The sequence below is a fragment of the Lichenostomus cassidix genome, chromosome W (assembly GCF_008360975.1).
Source record: "Lichenostomus cassidix isolate B80296 chromosome W, HeHo_3.0, whole genome shotgun sequence".
In the NCBI taxonomy this organism is placed as follows: domain Eukaryota; kingdom Metazoa; phylum Chordata; class Aves; order Passeriformes; family Meliphagidae; genus Lichenostomus; species Lichenostomus cassidix.
Window position 1 is genome coordinate 2,162,282 of NC_139510.1, and position 15,044 is coordinate 2,177,325.

The following is a 15,044-nucleotide window of genomic DNA, read 5'->3' on the forward strand; positions in this document are numbered from 1 at the left end:
TCGACTTCAGTGGATACTCTCACATGTTTAGATCTCTATGGTGACTAGAAGTGATTATTTTTTTAAAGAGAGCTCACGTGTGTATATTGTACATTTAAAGTGGAAAGACCTAATCCCAGAAAGTTTGAGACATCACAATAAAGAACACAACTCTCTTCATGTAACTATGAATATACGTAATTACAGATTGATTTAAGGCAATTTTGTTTAATCCTGTGTCCTGAGAAGAAATTAACTCTACCCCAGCTGAAACCAGGGCATTCTGGTAGGAGAAAAGGCTAGTCTTGTATGAGACCTCTAATAGCTAATGTCCAGCATATAGATATGTACCAAATATAATAGGTGAACAACTGGCTGAAGAATCAGGCTCAAAGAGTTATAGCAAATAAGGTAACATCTGGCTGTTGGCCAGTCACTAGTAGAGTCCCCCAGGGCTCAATTTTAAGGCCAGTTCTCCTCAGTGTTTTGATCAATGACCTGGACATAGGAGTTGAGTACACACTAAATAAGTTTGCCAATGCTACTAAATTAGGAGGAGCTGTTGTTTCCCTCAAGGGTAGGGAGACCTTACAGAGATATCTTGATAGATTAGAGAGCTGGGCAATCACCAACTGTATGAAATTTAACAAGGACAAATGTTGGATACTCCACCTGGGACAGTGTAATCCTGCATGTATGTATAGATTGGGGTACAAGACACTGGAATGCAGCCCTGAAAAAAGGAATCTGGGGGTTTTGGTCAACAGTAAGCTCAATATGAGTCAACAATGTGCCCTGGAAGCCAAAAGGGCCAACTGTATCCTGGGGTGCACCAGGCACAGTATAACTAACTGGTTAAAAGTGATTATCCCACTAAACTCAGCATAGGTGTAGCCTAACCTGGAGTACTATGTGCAGTTTTGGGATCCACAATATAAAAACAATATAAAAATATTAAAATGTGTCCAAAGGAGAGCAACAAAGACGGTGGAAGTGTTGCCCGAACCGAGGAAACACAAAACAACCGAAGTTATTTTATGCGGTGCTTTATTGAGGGCCCTGGGGACCTGAGGACTGATGTCCAAAGTCAGAGCCCCAACCTTTTACAAAATCACTGAGTATATATATGTTTTCTTTCCAAATTGCTTCATCTCAACGAATTTGATTTCTAGACACATCTACCTGATTTATGATTACATTGTGACTTTGTTTTTCGTTAACTGAACATTCTTTATCATCATTAATCTACTACACCCTATTAGATAAGTCACACACTTCACTTAGCAGATCACTTAAGTAAACAAACTGTTCTATAGCTACACATTCCTTAGATAAGTCTTTCTACCCTCCTCAGTATGCTCTATTGATCCTTTTGATCGCTACTGTCAACTTCGCTACACAACACTGTTTACACTCAGGCCTACTGATCCCTCCAAGCCTTAGCATGACTACTACTAAAGTCTTTATTCATGGTTTTGCAACAAGTCCCCCCTTTTGAGCATTCTTCAATTTCCAAGTTGCAAGGATGCTCAAATCTCAAAGTCTTTCTTCTCTATATGCTGGAGGAGGTGTGGAAGACGTTGCATTCCTGGTCATTGCATTGATCAGCCTTCGGGTATGTAGGCGCTCCCTTCCAATGGTTCCTAAAATACATTTATAGACTCCAAAGATAATTAGAATCAAAATCAAAAACATTATCGCATACTGAATCACCGATGATATCCATCCAGATACCTGGAGTCCTAAAGAGCTAAACACTTCTCCAATCCAATTATGTTCTGCTTCCCTTTCGAGATCTTTTGTTTTGTCTTCTATTTGTTCCAATTGTGAAATGTCCTTTTCCACATCAATAGTTACATTTGGGATATGGATGCAACAATGATCAATTTTCTGGCTCAGATATCCACATACTCCATGTTCCTTCAGTAGGAGCATGTCAAGAGCCATTCTATTTTGTAATGTCATTCTTGTGGTAGCCTGTAACTGAATATTGAAATCTTTAAATCCTTTCTTGGTGGCTGCTGCCAATCTTTCAGTCTGCCCCATTAGTTTGTAGAGCATATCCCTGTTCCGATATGAAGCTATAGGTGCAAACAAGGATTCCAAAGCCCACCCGAATTTAACTCCACTGGTTGGCTCATGCCATTCGTTTTCATCATCCAAGTCTCGTTTAGTCCTAGCTGATTGTCGGGTCAAATTAGACTGCTTCCAAAACGGACATAAGGTCGGAATTCCTAAAGTAATTTGTGTGACAGGCCCATCTATTGGCATATGGGTGGTCCATTTTCCATGCCCCATAACCCAAACTAGGTTTCCTGGACTTCTGATAGTAGTAGATTTACAACTGATGATTCTCTTCCCATTTTTATCTCCTTGAATTTGGTCTGTAATTGTATGGTTGTATCCTCGACATTCACATCCCCATTTTAGCAAGACTCTTACTGGTACGAGCCCTATTTTATCTTTTGGTGTGTCACATGTGATTACTTGGGTACAATTCCAGATGTCTTTTTGGTCCCTCTTCTCCCGTCTGGTAGTCTGGAGGTTCATTACCTCAGTGTAAGTCTGGTTTTTACTTCCTGTCCATTGTATGCACCAATTAACTTGTCCTAAGTAGCTATATGTTTCTAAAAGGCTTGGTCCCCAAATTGTTCCCCATTCGTCTTCTAAAGACTGGGTCTGGGTAACATTTTGACAGACTTCTTCCTCTCTAACCTTTTGTTCCTTGAGAGTCACTTTGTTACATGGTTCTGAAACAGGCCCTGAAACAACACACTTATTACCTTTCGATGTTGTCAGCCATGCATAATATCCTGGCATCTGCCTGCATTGGTGTTCGGTAACCCTCCGGACCAACATACAACCCTCTTTCCAGTCATAGTACTCATTAGGAACCAATCTACAGCTCCAAGTTACATTTACATATGCCTCAGGCAAATCAGTGATGGGAACTATTCCCCATGGAATTGGTTCTCCCGCTGCTCGAGGCAGAGGTAAACAAGCAGTGATTTTAGAAACATTCTGCATTTCTCCAAAGTCTCGAATTAAACCTACAATTAAGTTTTCTTGTTCTGGGTTATGGTGAAAAACCCAGGTTTTATTTCCAATTTCAACATCTCTAATTCTTCTCTTATTTACTCGTGCCCTGGTAAGAGATAAAGGTAAGACTTTTATTGCCGAATTGCTTTGCCATGTCATGACCCCTAGTGTGATTCGTTTATAATCCAAACTCCACCTAATTTTTACCAGACATGTATATGTCCCAGCACTTTCCATGCTAACGTTGGTAAGTTGCAATGTGGTATTGCCTCTTTGTGTGTCCTTATCCCAAAATGTACTATTGATAACATTAGTGAGTGTTTGCTCTTTTCTCCAATATGTACTTATCTCATCGACTCCAGCTCCCTGGTCAACAATGATTTCACAAGTCAAGTTTACAGTCATTCCTTCCATTGCTCTGATTACAGGATCTGAAACAGTGACAAGTACATGTTCATCAACAGGTAATATTTTTAGCATAACCAGAAATACAGCAATTACAATTTTCATTTTGCTCGTAAAATCAATCGCGTGGGGGACACGACTTGGGATTCCCACTGAGTTGGCATCTTCTTGACTCGCGTGTAATATATCCAGGAGTCGATTCCGGCCACTTTGATTGCTGTGAATGTTGTTAGTATCACCTGATACGGGCCGTCCCATGATTCTCTCAGTGGGTCTGTGAACCAGTTCTTCACATATACTTGGTCTCCTGGTTGAACATCATGCACAGGGTTTTCCAGTGGAAGAGGTCTGTTCCACTGCAGGGCTCCATGCAAGGCACTGAGAACTCTATGCAGAGAAACAACATAATTATATACTGCCTGATCCCCTACCACATGCGGGTCTCCTTTTAAAGTAGTTGCATGGTAAGGTTTCCCATATAGTATCTCATAGGGGCTCACACCTAATCTTTCCCTTGGCTTGATTCTAATTCGGAGGAGAGCAAGTGGCAAAGCCTGAGGCCATTGTATTTTGGCTTCCTGACAGATTTTCTTAATTTGACCCTTTAAAGTTTGATTCATTCTTTCTACTTGCCCACTAGATTGCGGTCTCCAAGGAGTATGGAGATTGCAAGCAATGTCTAACATCCGTGCTACATCCTGCACAATATTAGCAATGAAGTGAGGACCCCTATCTGATGACAACCCCAAAGGTACTCCAAATCTAGGTATTATCTCTTTCAAGAGAGTTTTCACTACTTCTTTTGCCTGATTAGTCCTACACGGAAAGGCCTCTGGCCACCCTGAAAAGGTACACACATACACCAGGATATATTTATACCCTTGTGCTTTGGGTAATTCTGAAAAATCCACCTGCCAATAATCTCCCGGTTCTGGTCCTACTTGTAATTTTCCCATCTGAATCTGTTTCCTGACAATAGGATTATTCTTTAAACAAACTGGGCACATTGCATTCACCCGTTTTGCCAACGTTAACATCTGATTGGAAATTATTTCATTCTTCAAAAATTGTACCAATGCTTTGTGGGGGTGCGGCGGCCCGATGCTGCGGATCCCGAGTCCCCGAGGCCGGTGGTCGGCGTAATCCACGGGGACGCTGCCGAGGATGCCATCGCCTGGGACTCGGAGGAGGCCGGGCCGTAAACCGCTCTCTCCCTCCCCTGGAAAGTTTTCCTAAGCTTATTGGTTTAAGGTTTGCTTCCCCGCCCCTATCACCGCCCCCGCTGCTTGCCCTCACTAGAATGTTCTGTTGCCGGGCTTCCCCCATGAGTTGCTTGTCATCCCCTCCCTACTTATATTTCATTTGCTCCCCCGCTTGTCCCTCATGTTGTCCCGGAGCCCCGTTGGCTCCGCCCCTGCTGTTCCTCCCCGGGAAACCCCGTATTTCCCCCTAAAAACCCCTTCCCTTTGTTCTCTCGGCGTGGTGTGGCCGCGACCCCAGCCCCGCTGGGTTCTGCGCCCGGCAGCTGCGTGGACCGCCCCACCCGAGAGCCCCCAGTGTGCCTCCCCCGCGCCGCTTCTCCTTAATAAACTGCACACTGCGGACTCTCAGCTCGTCGCCCTTTCTTTATCACGGGAAGCGACCAGCGACTCCACGGCGTTCCTGCCCGGCAGGCACCCGCCTCCGCCGCGTGGTCCCTGCCGCTCCAAGGAGCGAGCCTGGGAACACCGAGGCTGACCGCAGCCGCCTCTGGACAGAGCTGAACAGCCGGGAGGGCTGAGAGCTTGGGCCAGGTGAGGCCCCCGAGGTCTCCCGAAGCCCCGGAGCTCGTTGGGGCCAGGCGGCCGGACCCCTCCGGACCCCTACAACTTCAATGCTTCTGCTCCCCAATGACTTTTGTTATGTTCAGCTATGAGGATGGCCTTCATTATCTGTATGGGAACAACTACTTGTCCTGTATTGGTTATGTACCATCCTGTTGCTCCTTTCCGAGCTTTCAATAACATGGCTAGTTTCTCATCATCCTGTGAATACTTTGGAGCTTGTTGCATATAAGGTGTAACGGGGTTTACCTTAGTTGGTATGAGAGCCATCTGAGTCCATACTTGACGAGCTGCCTGCTTTGCAGTTACATCTGCTAAATGATTACCTTGGTAGATTTTTCCTTCTTCATTCTGATGTCCCCAGACATGCATAACGGCCACTCGCTCTGGTCGGTGTACAGCATCCAACAATGCTAACACTTCTGTGCGATGTTTTATTACAGCCCCTTGGGAATTAAGAAGTCCTCTTTCTTTCCATAGTGCTCCGTGAACATGCACCACACCAAAGGCATACTTGGAATCAGTCCAAATATTTACCTTTTTCCCAGTGCTCAATATCAAGGCTCGAGTGAGTCCAATGATCTCAGCCTTTTGGGCTGACGTACCTGGTGGCAAGGCTTGTGCCTCCACAACTCGAGTAACTGTAACCACTGAATATCCCACATACCTGGTACCGTTTTCCATAAAACTGGAACCATCGGTGAATAATTCCCAGTCTGGAGCATCCAGGGGGTCATCCTTCAAATCCGGTCGGCTCGAATAAACTTGTTCAATCACTTCCACACAGTCATGGGAGAGCTCGTGTTCTTCCATCTCACTGTGGAGGAACTCTGCTGGATTAATATGATTAGTCGTTTGGAGTTCTATGTCATCTTGTTCTCTTAGAATAGCTTGATACTGCAGCATTCTACTAGAAGATAGCCAATGACCCCCCTTTTGCTCCAAGACAGCTAGTACCATGTGGGGAACATACACCGTCATTCTTTTTCCCATGGTAAGTTTCCTGGCTTCCTGAATGAGAAGTACCGTAGCCGCAACGGCCCGCAAGCATGACGGCCAACCGGTACTTACAGTGTCCAGTTGTTTGGAGAAATATCCCACAGGCCTCTTCCAGGATCCCAACTTCTGGGTTAGAACTCCCAATGCTAGTTTCTGCCTTTCATTCACATATAATTGAAAGTCTTTGTTTAAATCTGGCAACCCCAAGGCCGGGGCTTCTTTTAATGCTTGTTTCAAATCCTGGAACGCCTTTTCCCTGTTTGTATTCCATTTCAATTGGGATTCTTTTAGAGCCTCATATAGGGGTTTTGCTATCAGGCCGAAATTCGGAATCCATAGCCTGCACCATCCAACCATTCCCAGAAAGGATCTTAACTCCTGGTGATTTCTAGGGAGTGGAATGGAGCATATAGCTTCAATTCTATTAACCCCCAAACGTCTGAGGCCTTGTGTTAGTTCACATCCTAAGTACAGGATGCTTTCTCTGACCAGTTGTACTTTTTCCTTGGATACCTTGTATCCTGCTTGCCCCAACATATTCAATAATGCAACAGTTAATCGGAGGCATACCTTCTTGTCTTCTGTGGCCAAAAGAATATCATCTACATACTGCAATACTACATAAGAATATGGAGATTCTCTCACCTGAGTCGTTTTCCATTCTTCTAATTCCTTTGCCAATTGATTACCAAAGATGGTAGGGCTGTTTTTGAATCCTTGAGGCAGTCTGGTCCAGGTGAGCTGTTTCTTCCTTCCTGTCATTGGTTCTTCCCATTCAAAGGCAAAATACTTCATGCTCTCTATTGCCAGTGGGATGCAGAAAAAGGCATCCTTTAAATCAATCACAGTAAACCATTTAAATCGTTCCGATACAGATATTAACAATGTGTAAGGGTTGGCAACCACCGGGTGAATGTCTTTAACTATCTCATTTATAGCCCTTAAATCTTGAACTAATCTATACTTACCATTTGGTTTCTTCACCGGGAATATAGGAGTATTATACTCTGATTCACATTCCTTCAATAATCCTTGCACTGTAAACTGCGCTATCAGCGGAGCTACTCCCCGCCGAGCCTCTGCTTTAATGGGATACTGTTTTATCCTAACCGGTTTAGCTCCTTCCTTTAGCTCAACTACCACCGGCTGGGCAACCTTTGATTTTCCCGGAGTTCCCACCTCCCAAACCGAGGGTACCACTGCATGTTCAATCTCTGTTGGGATCGGTACTGAGTCCACTTCTTTTATTGCAAATATTTTCCCGATTTCTTCATCCGGAATTTCCAATTTAACTCGACCCTGTTCAAATATAATTTTAGCATTTAATAGAGACAGCAAATCCCGTCCAAACAGAGGCTGAGGGCAGTTTGGCATATACAAAAACTGATGATCCAGTTCCTTTCCTCCGAATTTTAAGGGGTTGTAGAAAAGGCCTTTCCTCCAATTGTCCCGTAGCTCCTATTACCTGTATAGTTGTGTCACTTATGGGTCCCAACCGTTTATTTAAAACTGAGTGAGTAGCCCCTGTATCAACCATAAATTCCTGCTCCTGTCCGCCTATTTCTATCCTCACCTTCAGATCCCGGTCTAGTCTACTTTGATCCCTATAGTTTCCCAACATCATTGCCTGTGCTTGTGTCTGGGCGCCATCTACCGGCGGTACGGGGAAACCTCCCATCAACCCTACATTACTCATCCCAATCCCGTTTCTTTCAGGACATTCATTCTACCAGTGTCCGAATTGACGACAAAATGCACACTGATTAGGACCCAACTGTTCCTGTCCACCCTGGCTCATCCCTGCGACTAAAAATCCTCCTCTCCCCTGAGTGAATCCTCCCCGTCCTCGTCCGATTCCCCTTCCTCCTCTTCCCCGACCCCGTAACCCCCCCCGAACCGCAGACTGCTGAATTACCGCAAGAATTCCGGCCTGTTGTCGTTTAGCCATTTCCTTTTCTCTATTATTATAAACTTTCCAAGCTACCTCCAACAACTTATCTATGCGCCGTGTGTCTTCCCCTTCTAATTTCTGCAACTTTTTCCTAATATCCTCTTGTGACTGACCCATAAACAACAATGCCAATTGTAACTGACCTTCTTCCCTCTCCACATCCAAACTAGTGAAACGCCGTGCTGCCTCTTTAAGTCTCTCTAAAAATGCTGAAGGGGATTCATTCTTTTCTTGTCTTATTGAGTACAATTTAGACCAATTTAAGGTTTTGGGCATCCCAGTCCGGACACCTTCAATCAACAATTCCTGGTACCTTTTTAACCTCTGTAAGCCTTCTAACTCATTCGGATCCCACCCCGGATCATCCCCGGGGACCATCTGATCTATCGTTTCCCCCATCATCAATCGTAACCGGAGTTGTTCCCTAGCTCGTTCTCTGGTTGCCCGTAAAACCATCTCTTTTTCTGTAGAATCCATTAATGTATCTAATAACACTTGTAAATCATTCCAATCTGGATTCTGAGTTTTAATTATCATCTTCACCACGCGGGCCACCCGCTCAGGATCCTCCCGATAACTCCCAGCTGATTGTTTCCAAATCACCAAATCTCCTGGAGAAAAAGGTACTTTAATAATAACTTTCTCACCACGGGGGCCCACAGCTTCCCTTAAGGGGGCTATCATTAGGGGTTCCTCTTGATTCCGCCTTCCCTGTCTAGTCCGTGCCGCTATGGGGGTTCTTTGTATGCTTCGGGAGGGGCTTGGGGAAGGAGTCTGGGGACGGAGGGTGACTGAGGTATGATTTACTCCAGGTCCTTCCGGGTATTCTATTTTATTTTCCTCATCATCCTCATCAGTATCAGTATCATCTATATCTCCTTCCCTACTTCTGTACGGCGGAGCAGAGGGAACAGGGCGAGAGGGGGCAACCATTAGAGATAAATCCTCACCTTGACCAGAGAACCGTACTGCACATTTCACACAGGTTTCACGCGATTTGCACCCAATACATTCATTTCCATCGTTCCCCGCTTGCAACAATAGCATACCACACTCCTTTTGCCATTCTGTTTTAGACCCCAAATAACGGAACAAATCCAAATAAGGTACCTCATCCCATTTCTCATTATCCCTTAGATAATACATCAATGGATTAATTATGTTCTCATCAACAGTACCATTGACAGGCCACTCCGGTCCACCCTCAGAAGCATAGAGAGGCCACACATGATTACAAAAATCTATCATTTTTCCTTTGCTTAAGTCTTGGTAAAACCCAGCACTTTTCCATCTTCCCAGCAAGCATCCTAATGGGGTGTTCCCCGGTACTTTACCATTAGCTTGTACCAATGCTTTAAAGGTTTTAAAAGGCATCATAGCAAAGCAGAAAGTAACATGCAAAGAATAACAGGTAACATGCAGAGAATACAGATATCAACAGCACCAAGTATAGAAAGAGGACAGCAACCAAACCAACCAACTTGCCACTTCTCGTCGCCGCGAGGGGCAAGTGCCGAACCAGCGTAGCTTTCGCTTCGTCTTATGGTCGGCGCCTAGGCATTCCCCAAGACGTCTATAACCCAACCCTGCGAGGTTCGCCGCCTCGTCTTATGGGCAGGTACCCAGTATTAAACTAATAAAGCACCTTATGGGCTTACCTCCTGCAGTTGTCCGACAGGCGCGGGGGTCGGGCACGAACCGATGACTCCCCGAGAATCACCCGGTGCCGGCGTGGAGTAGATCAGGATGTGAACCGCCCCAGCCACCTTCGGAGTCCTGCCGCGGTCACCAGAAAACTGTTGCCCGAACCGAGGAAACACAAAACAACCGAAGTTATTTTATGCGGTGCTTTATTGAGGGCCCTGGGGACCTGAGGACTGATGTCCAAAGTCAGAGCCCCAACCTTTTACAAAATCACTGAGTATATATATGTTTTCTTTCCAAATTGCTTCATCTCAACGAATTTGATTTCTAGACACATCTACCTGATTTATGATTACATTGTGACTTTGTTTTTCGTTAACTGAACATTCTTTATCATCATTAATCTACTACACCCTATTAGATAAGTCACACACTTCACTTAGCAGATCACTTAAGTAAACAAACTGTTCTATAGCTACACATTCCTTAGATAAGTCTTTCTACCCTCCTCAGTATGCTCTATTGATCCTTTTGATCGCTACTGTCAACTTCGCTACACAACACTGTTTACACTCAGGCCTACTGATCCCTCCAAGCCTTAGCATGACTACTACTAAAGTCTTTATTCATGGTTTTGCAACAGAAGGACTAGAGGGTGTGACTTATGAGATGCTGAGGATACTAAGCAGCTCAAGTTTGTTCAGTTTAGAGCAGACTGAGGGAGTACCTCATTGCTGTCTACAACTTCCTCATGAGAGGGGGTGGAGATGGAGGTGCTGATGTCTTTTCTCTGGTGTCCAGTGATAGGATGTGAGGGAATAACTTAAAGCTGAGCCAGGGGAAGTTCAAACTGGATGTTAAGGAAAAAGGTTGGTCACTGGAACAAGCTCCCCAGCCCATCAGTGTTTGAGAAGCATTTGGACAATGCTCTCAGATATATGGTTTCACTTTTAGGTTTCCCTGTGTGAACCAAAGACCTGGACTCTATGACCCTCGTGGGTCTCTTCCAACTCAGGATATTCTATGATTCTGTGATCTTAACAGAAAAGGTTGAGCATTATTCAACAGAACTTCTCTCCTTTACCTGACCACACTCCTAAGGACCTTTGAGACCTTGAATGCCAGCTAAGGGGGCTATGACTGAGGTTTCAAAATACCAGAAGGAAACTGAGAAACAACACAACTACACAAACCTTTTTTTCATTAGGGAACATGGCTAAACAGACACACATGGGTGTGTGAAACTTAAAATTTTTCAATGTTTAATTTGATTTGCTTAAATGTTTCTATATGCTATCAGACACTTTGGAGTATGCTTTATATTTCAGCCAGATAAATTGCAGGGGGGTGGGGGTAGGGATTATGAGAGCTTTCTTCATAGAGGGAATAGAAATTCTATAACCTACCTAGAACATCTGACTGCCTCATGCTTCATGCTAATTGTTCATAAAATATGCCTTATTTTTGTAGAGAAAACTCCTCATACTTGATGGTGAAGACCAGCATCTATTTACAAATTGTTAGGGGGAAAAAATCCCCACTCCTTACACTATTTACTGTAGTGAGTACATCTTACTGCAAGTATTTCTCATGCTTTCCTTTTCAGCAGATGTTACAGGTTGTTGTAGGAATGAAGAAAAATAATTACATGAATGCTGCTGTGATCTGGTATGGCATTTCCTATGTTTCTTTCCCCAGTCACCACCGGTCATGTGTTTCTTAGCTACAGCAAGTTCTCACAAAGATTTCAGAAGTCTTGAAATGCTAAAAAAATCCCTTTAGAAGGTAAATTTATTTGTTTTGCACAATACTTACTTAAAGCCTGTATAAAAGGAACAGTCTTTGCACTTGAAGAATTTCTTCCCTCTGTGCTTGTCACGGTAATGACGTTGAATGCTCTGTATGTAACCCGAGGAAAATTCACAAAATTCGCAGTTAAGGATAGCTTCTTGTTTTTCCACTCCTGCAGCATTCCCAGAAGGTGGGAGTCGGCTGATGTTATTGTTCCTGGCCAGAGCTGCAGACTGGTAGTGGTTCAACTGTTGCTGAACATCAGGAGGTTCTGAGTATGAAGAGTCTATAAAGAAAGAGAGAAGTTGTCATTCCAGGTGGGTCAATGAAATTTAAAAAGATTCCAAGCCTGCTCCAGCAGGCAGCCTCCAGAAGAGATAAGAGGATTACCATTTCTTCATCTAACCTGATCTGTATTCTACAATGTAAAAGGTAGTCACTTAAGATTAGGTATTTTAAATCTGATCTGGGGAGGGACAAATATATGAGAGTAACCTATTAAAGACAGAAAGAAAAAGTGAATGGATACATTTTTCCCTTCCCCTTATACAATCCAACAGAAGGCTGCCACACCATTTTAATGATACTTGAAAAACCCCCCCACAGACTAGATTATATGTTTCAGCACACAAACTGAAAACTAGAATACTTTATTTCAAAAAAGGGAAGGGAGTCTTGGAAGTTTCCCAATACACTGATTTGAATGTGGAAGTTAGGAATTCAGCTACTTTGTCCTATATAATCCTAAACTTTCCATGAATGGTACAAAAGAAAGCAGACAAAGCACAGATGAACTTCAGTGTGACAGTCCTGAAAAGGAAAACAAAATATGATTAAAAAGAAAAAAAGGATATAAAGATATAAAGATATAAAGTTTACCAGCCACATCCTGGTTTTGATACATTTTTAAAATATAAATCCCTAAGACAGCATATATATGAATTCTTTAAAACACATACTTGTTGGAAATTTATACCATTCATTTTAAACAATTAGTAAAGAGAAATAAAAGACAAACATGCCTGTACAGCTGTATAGCACTCAGTGTGTGGACTTCATCTGTCTTCAAGAGAGTAAAGTGGTTGTTTTATTTTCTCACTGCCATATAGTTATATATGCTTTAGAAATAAAAACCAAACCAACAGCAACAACAAAAAGTACCAAAGAAAACCAAAACATAGGGAGGAAAATGTCTCCAGGCTCCCCAGCTTCATCATCAGGTTTACAGCAGAGACATGAAAGCTTCTTGTAAAATTATTCAATTTTTTTTTTTTGGTTCTTCTGAGTCACATGAGCAGGGACTGGATCTGAATATATTTATCCTTTCCTCTCATTACTTCTACAGCAGGTTTGCTCACAGTGAGTTCTAACAGCTGCTTCCAGCCTGCCAGGAGGCAAATGAAAGCAACTGTGGGAAAGGAAAAAATCACACTTCACACCAAAATCTTATCCAATAAAAGAAGTACACGGCTCTTCTGCTCAAACATACTTAAGTAATTCACAGGCAGTCAGTGGTGGCTGGAGAGGCAATTTATAGGTGTGGGTGGTATATACACCTCTGAAGGGAATGCAAGCCTGTGGGCAACCCATGCCAGAGCAGGCATACAAGGCAGAAACCATTACACATGGTAATCAGCCTTCTACACCATCCATTTCTTTATTAGAGGAGTTTTGACAGACTGAGTGTAACTTGTGAAAATAAAGGAAGATGAGACTGGGTAGGGTAGGGGAGAGGAGAGGTGTTTATGCGTTTGTACAATTGTCATCTTTTTTCCTCAATGCCCAAATCAGTGGTGGGAGGTTTGTACTGGTTTGCAATAAATTAACACAAGCAAAATTCCCCAATTTTAAACTGTTTTGCCAACAACAATAATTAGCAGAGAATGTGGGTAAATAATTAGCAGAGAATGTGGGTAACACCAGGAACTGTCATGGTCTGGATCTGGAATAACTGGAATGATTTTGAGTCTGCAGAAAGAGCCTTGATTCTGCTTAAGGGAAATTGTGGTGTAGCTGTGGTGTGAGTGATGGGAGCATTATGTGTTTGAGGATGCATGAACAATGAATAGTTGGGAAAAGAAGGGTCCAAAGGGACCAAAGAAAATGTTACTGGGATGGGAAGATGAATGGGAAGAGATGGGATGGTGCATGCTTCAAGTCCATGTTCTAGTTACCTGGACCCTGGACCACACAGCTGGATAAACACATCATGCGATAGGTGAGCAAGTGGCTCACAGGTTGGACACAAAGGGTTATAGTGACTGGGGTGACATCAGACTGGTGATCTGTTGTCCTAAGTTACAATATAGATGTGTTCAGTATTCTATTACCACCAGCTGTGGGCCGTTAGCTGTTATTGCCTGCTAATGACCCACCCCATGACAATGGGCCATCAAGAAACCACCACATGACTCATGGACTTATCCTATTGTGAGATGCTCTGCCCAGAAGGGAGGAGCCAAGCATTCCCACCTGGATATAACCTGGCCTTGGAACTGCCTATGTGAGCCCTCTCTACTGGATTCCTAGAAGACAAGAGTTACTACTGGACCTTTAGGTGGAGGCCAGACCTTCCACAGGATCACTGCTTCAACTGAGCTACTTCATTTGGACTGCTACCACCACCCTAACCGGGTGTCAGGTTGTATCTGACTTTGTCAGTGCTTTTCTTTGTATTCTTTCACTTATTTTTAATTTTTCCTATTAAATTTACTGGGACCAGTCAATGGGCTGAATGTGGATGACCCCATAGGGACACCTATTGGGTAAGAACTGTTCTCTGTGCACACTGAATGATTAGCTCAAGCCAGCTTTTATTGTGATAATAGCTGCAAGTTCCCCACACCCCTTTCTTAATATTGTGATAATAGCTGCAAGTTCCCCACACCCCTTTTCTTAACGACTGTACTTGTCACCTATTGTCCTGCCTTCCCTACTCCACATAGTCCTAGCCACGCCCCCAGTTTTCCCTATTGGTTCCTATACCCTAACCCCACGTGGCCCTGGCCACTCCCTCGGGTTTCCCCTATTGGTTCCTGTACTCCTAACTCCGCCCCTGTACCTCCCCTGTACCCAGAGGTCACTGGGCCTGTGTGCTGTCCCTGCCCCTCTCTGTTTCCCTATAAAACCCCTTACCCTCCACCATCTTGCCGTCTATGCTCCACATGTGTCTATGCTCCACATGTGGCTGTGCATGTGAGGCCTTCGCCCTCGAGGCATCTCTGCCTCGGGGAGGTCGTTGGCCTCTGCTGCACCATGCGAATAAACATCTTCCATGGACAGAACACATAGACCCTTCTTGCCTCCTTTATCATCGCCGGTTGTGGAAGCAGACGAACCAGAGTTAGCCTTATGGCTCCCCGGCCGGTGAGAGCGCAGTGTCCAGCCCTGAGACAGAGGGTTTGGAGCACTGA

At 44.0% G+C, this 15,044-nt stretch overlaps 1 protein-coding gene and 2 long non-coding RNA genes across 3 annotated transcripts in view; 1 reads left to right on the forward strand and 2 right to left on the reverse strand.

Moving 5' to 3' along the window:
- The window catches only part of LOC146425296 (uncharacterized), a 474,460-nt gene that overhangs the window by 369,406 nt on the left and 90,010 nt on the right, over positions 1 to 15,044 (forward strand). The gene's annotated exons all lie outside the window — the stretch shown is intronic.
- Positions 1 to 15,044, reverse strand: part of LOC146425306 (uncharacterized) — a 241,556-nt gene that overhangs the window by 112,086 nt on the left and 114,426 nt on the right. The gene's annotated exons all lie outside the window — the stretch shown is intronic.
- LOC146425308 (zinc finger protein 462-like) overlaps positions 1 to 15,044 on the reverse strand; it is a 204,720-nt gene that overhangs the window by 82,119 nt on the left and 107,557 nt on the right. The window contains 1 exon segment of the mRNA XM_085041554.1: positions 11,656 to 11,917. Within this exon segment, the coding sequence (XP_084897680.1) occupies positions 11,656 to 11,917 (262 nt within the window).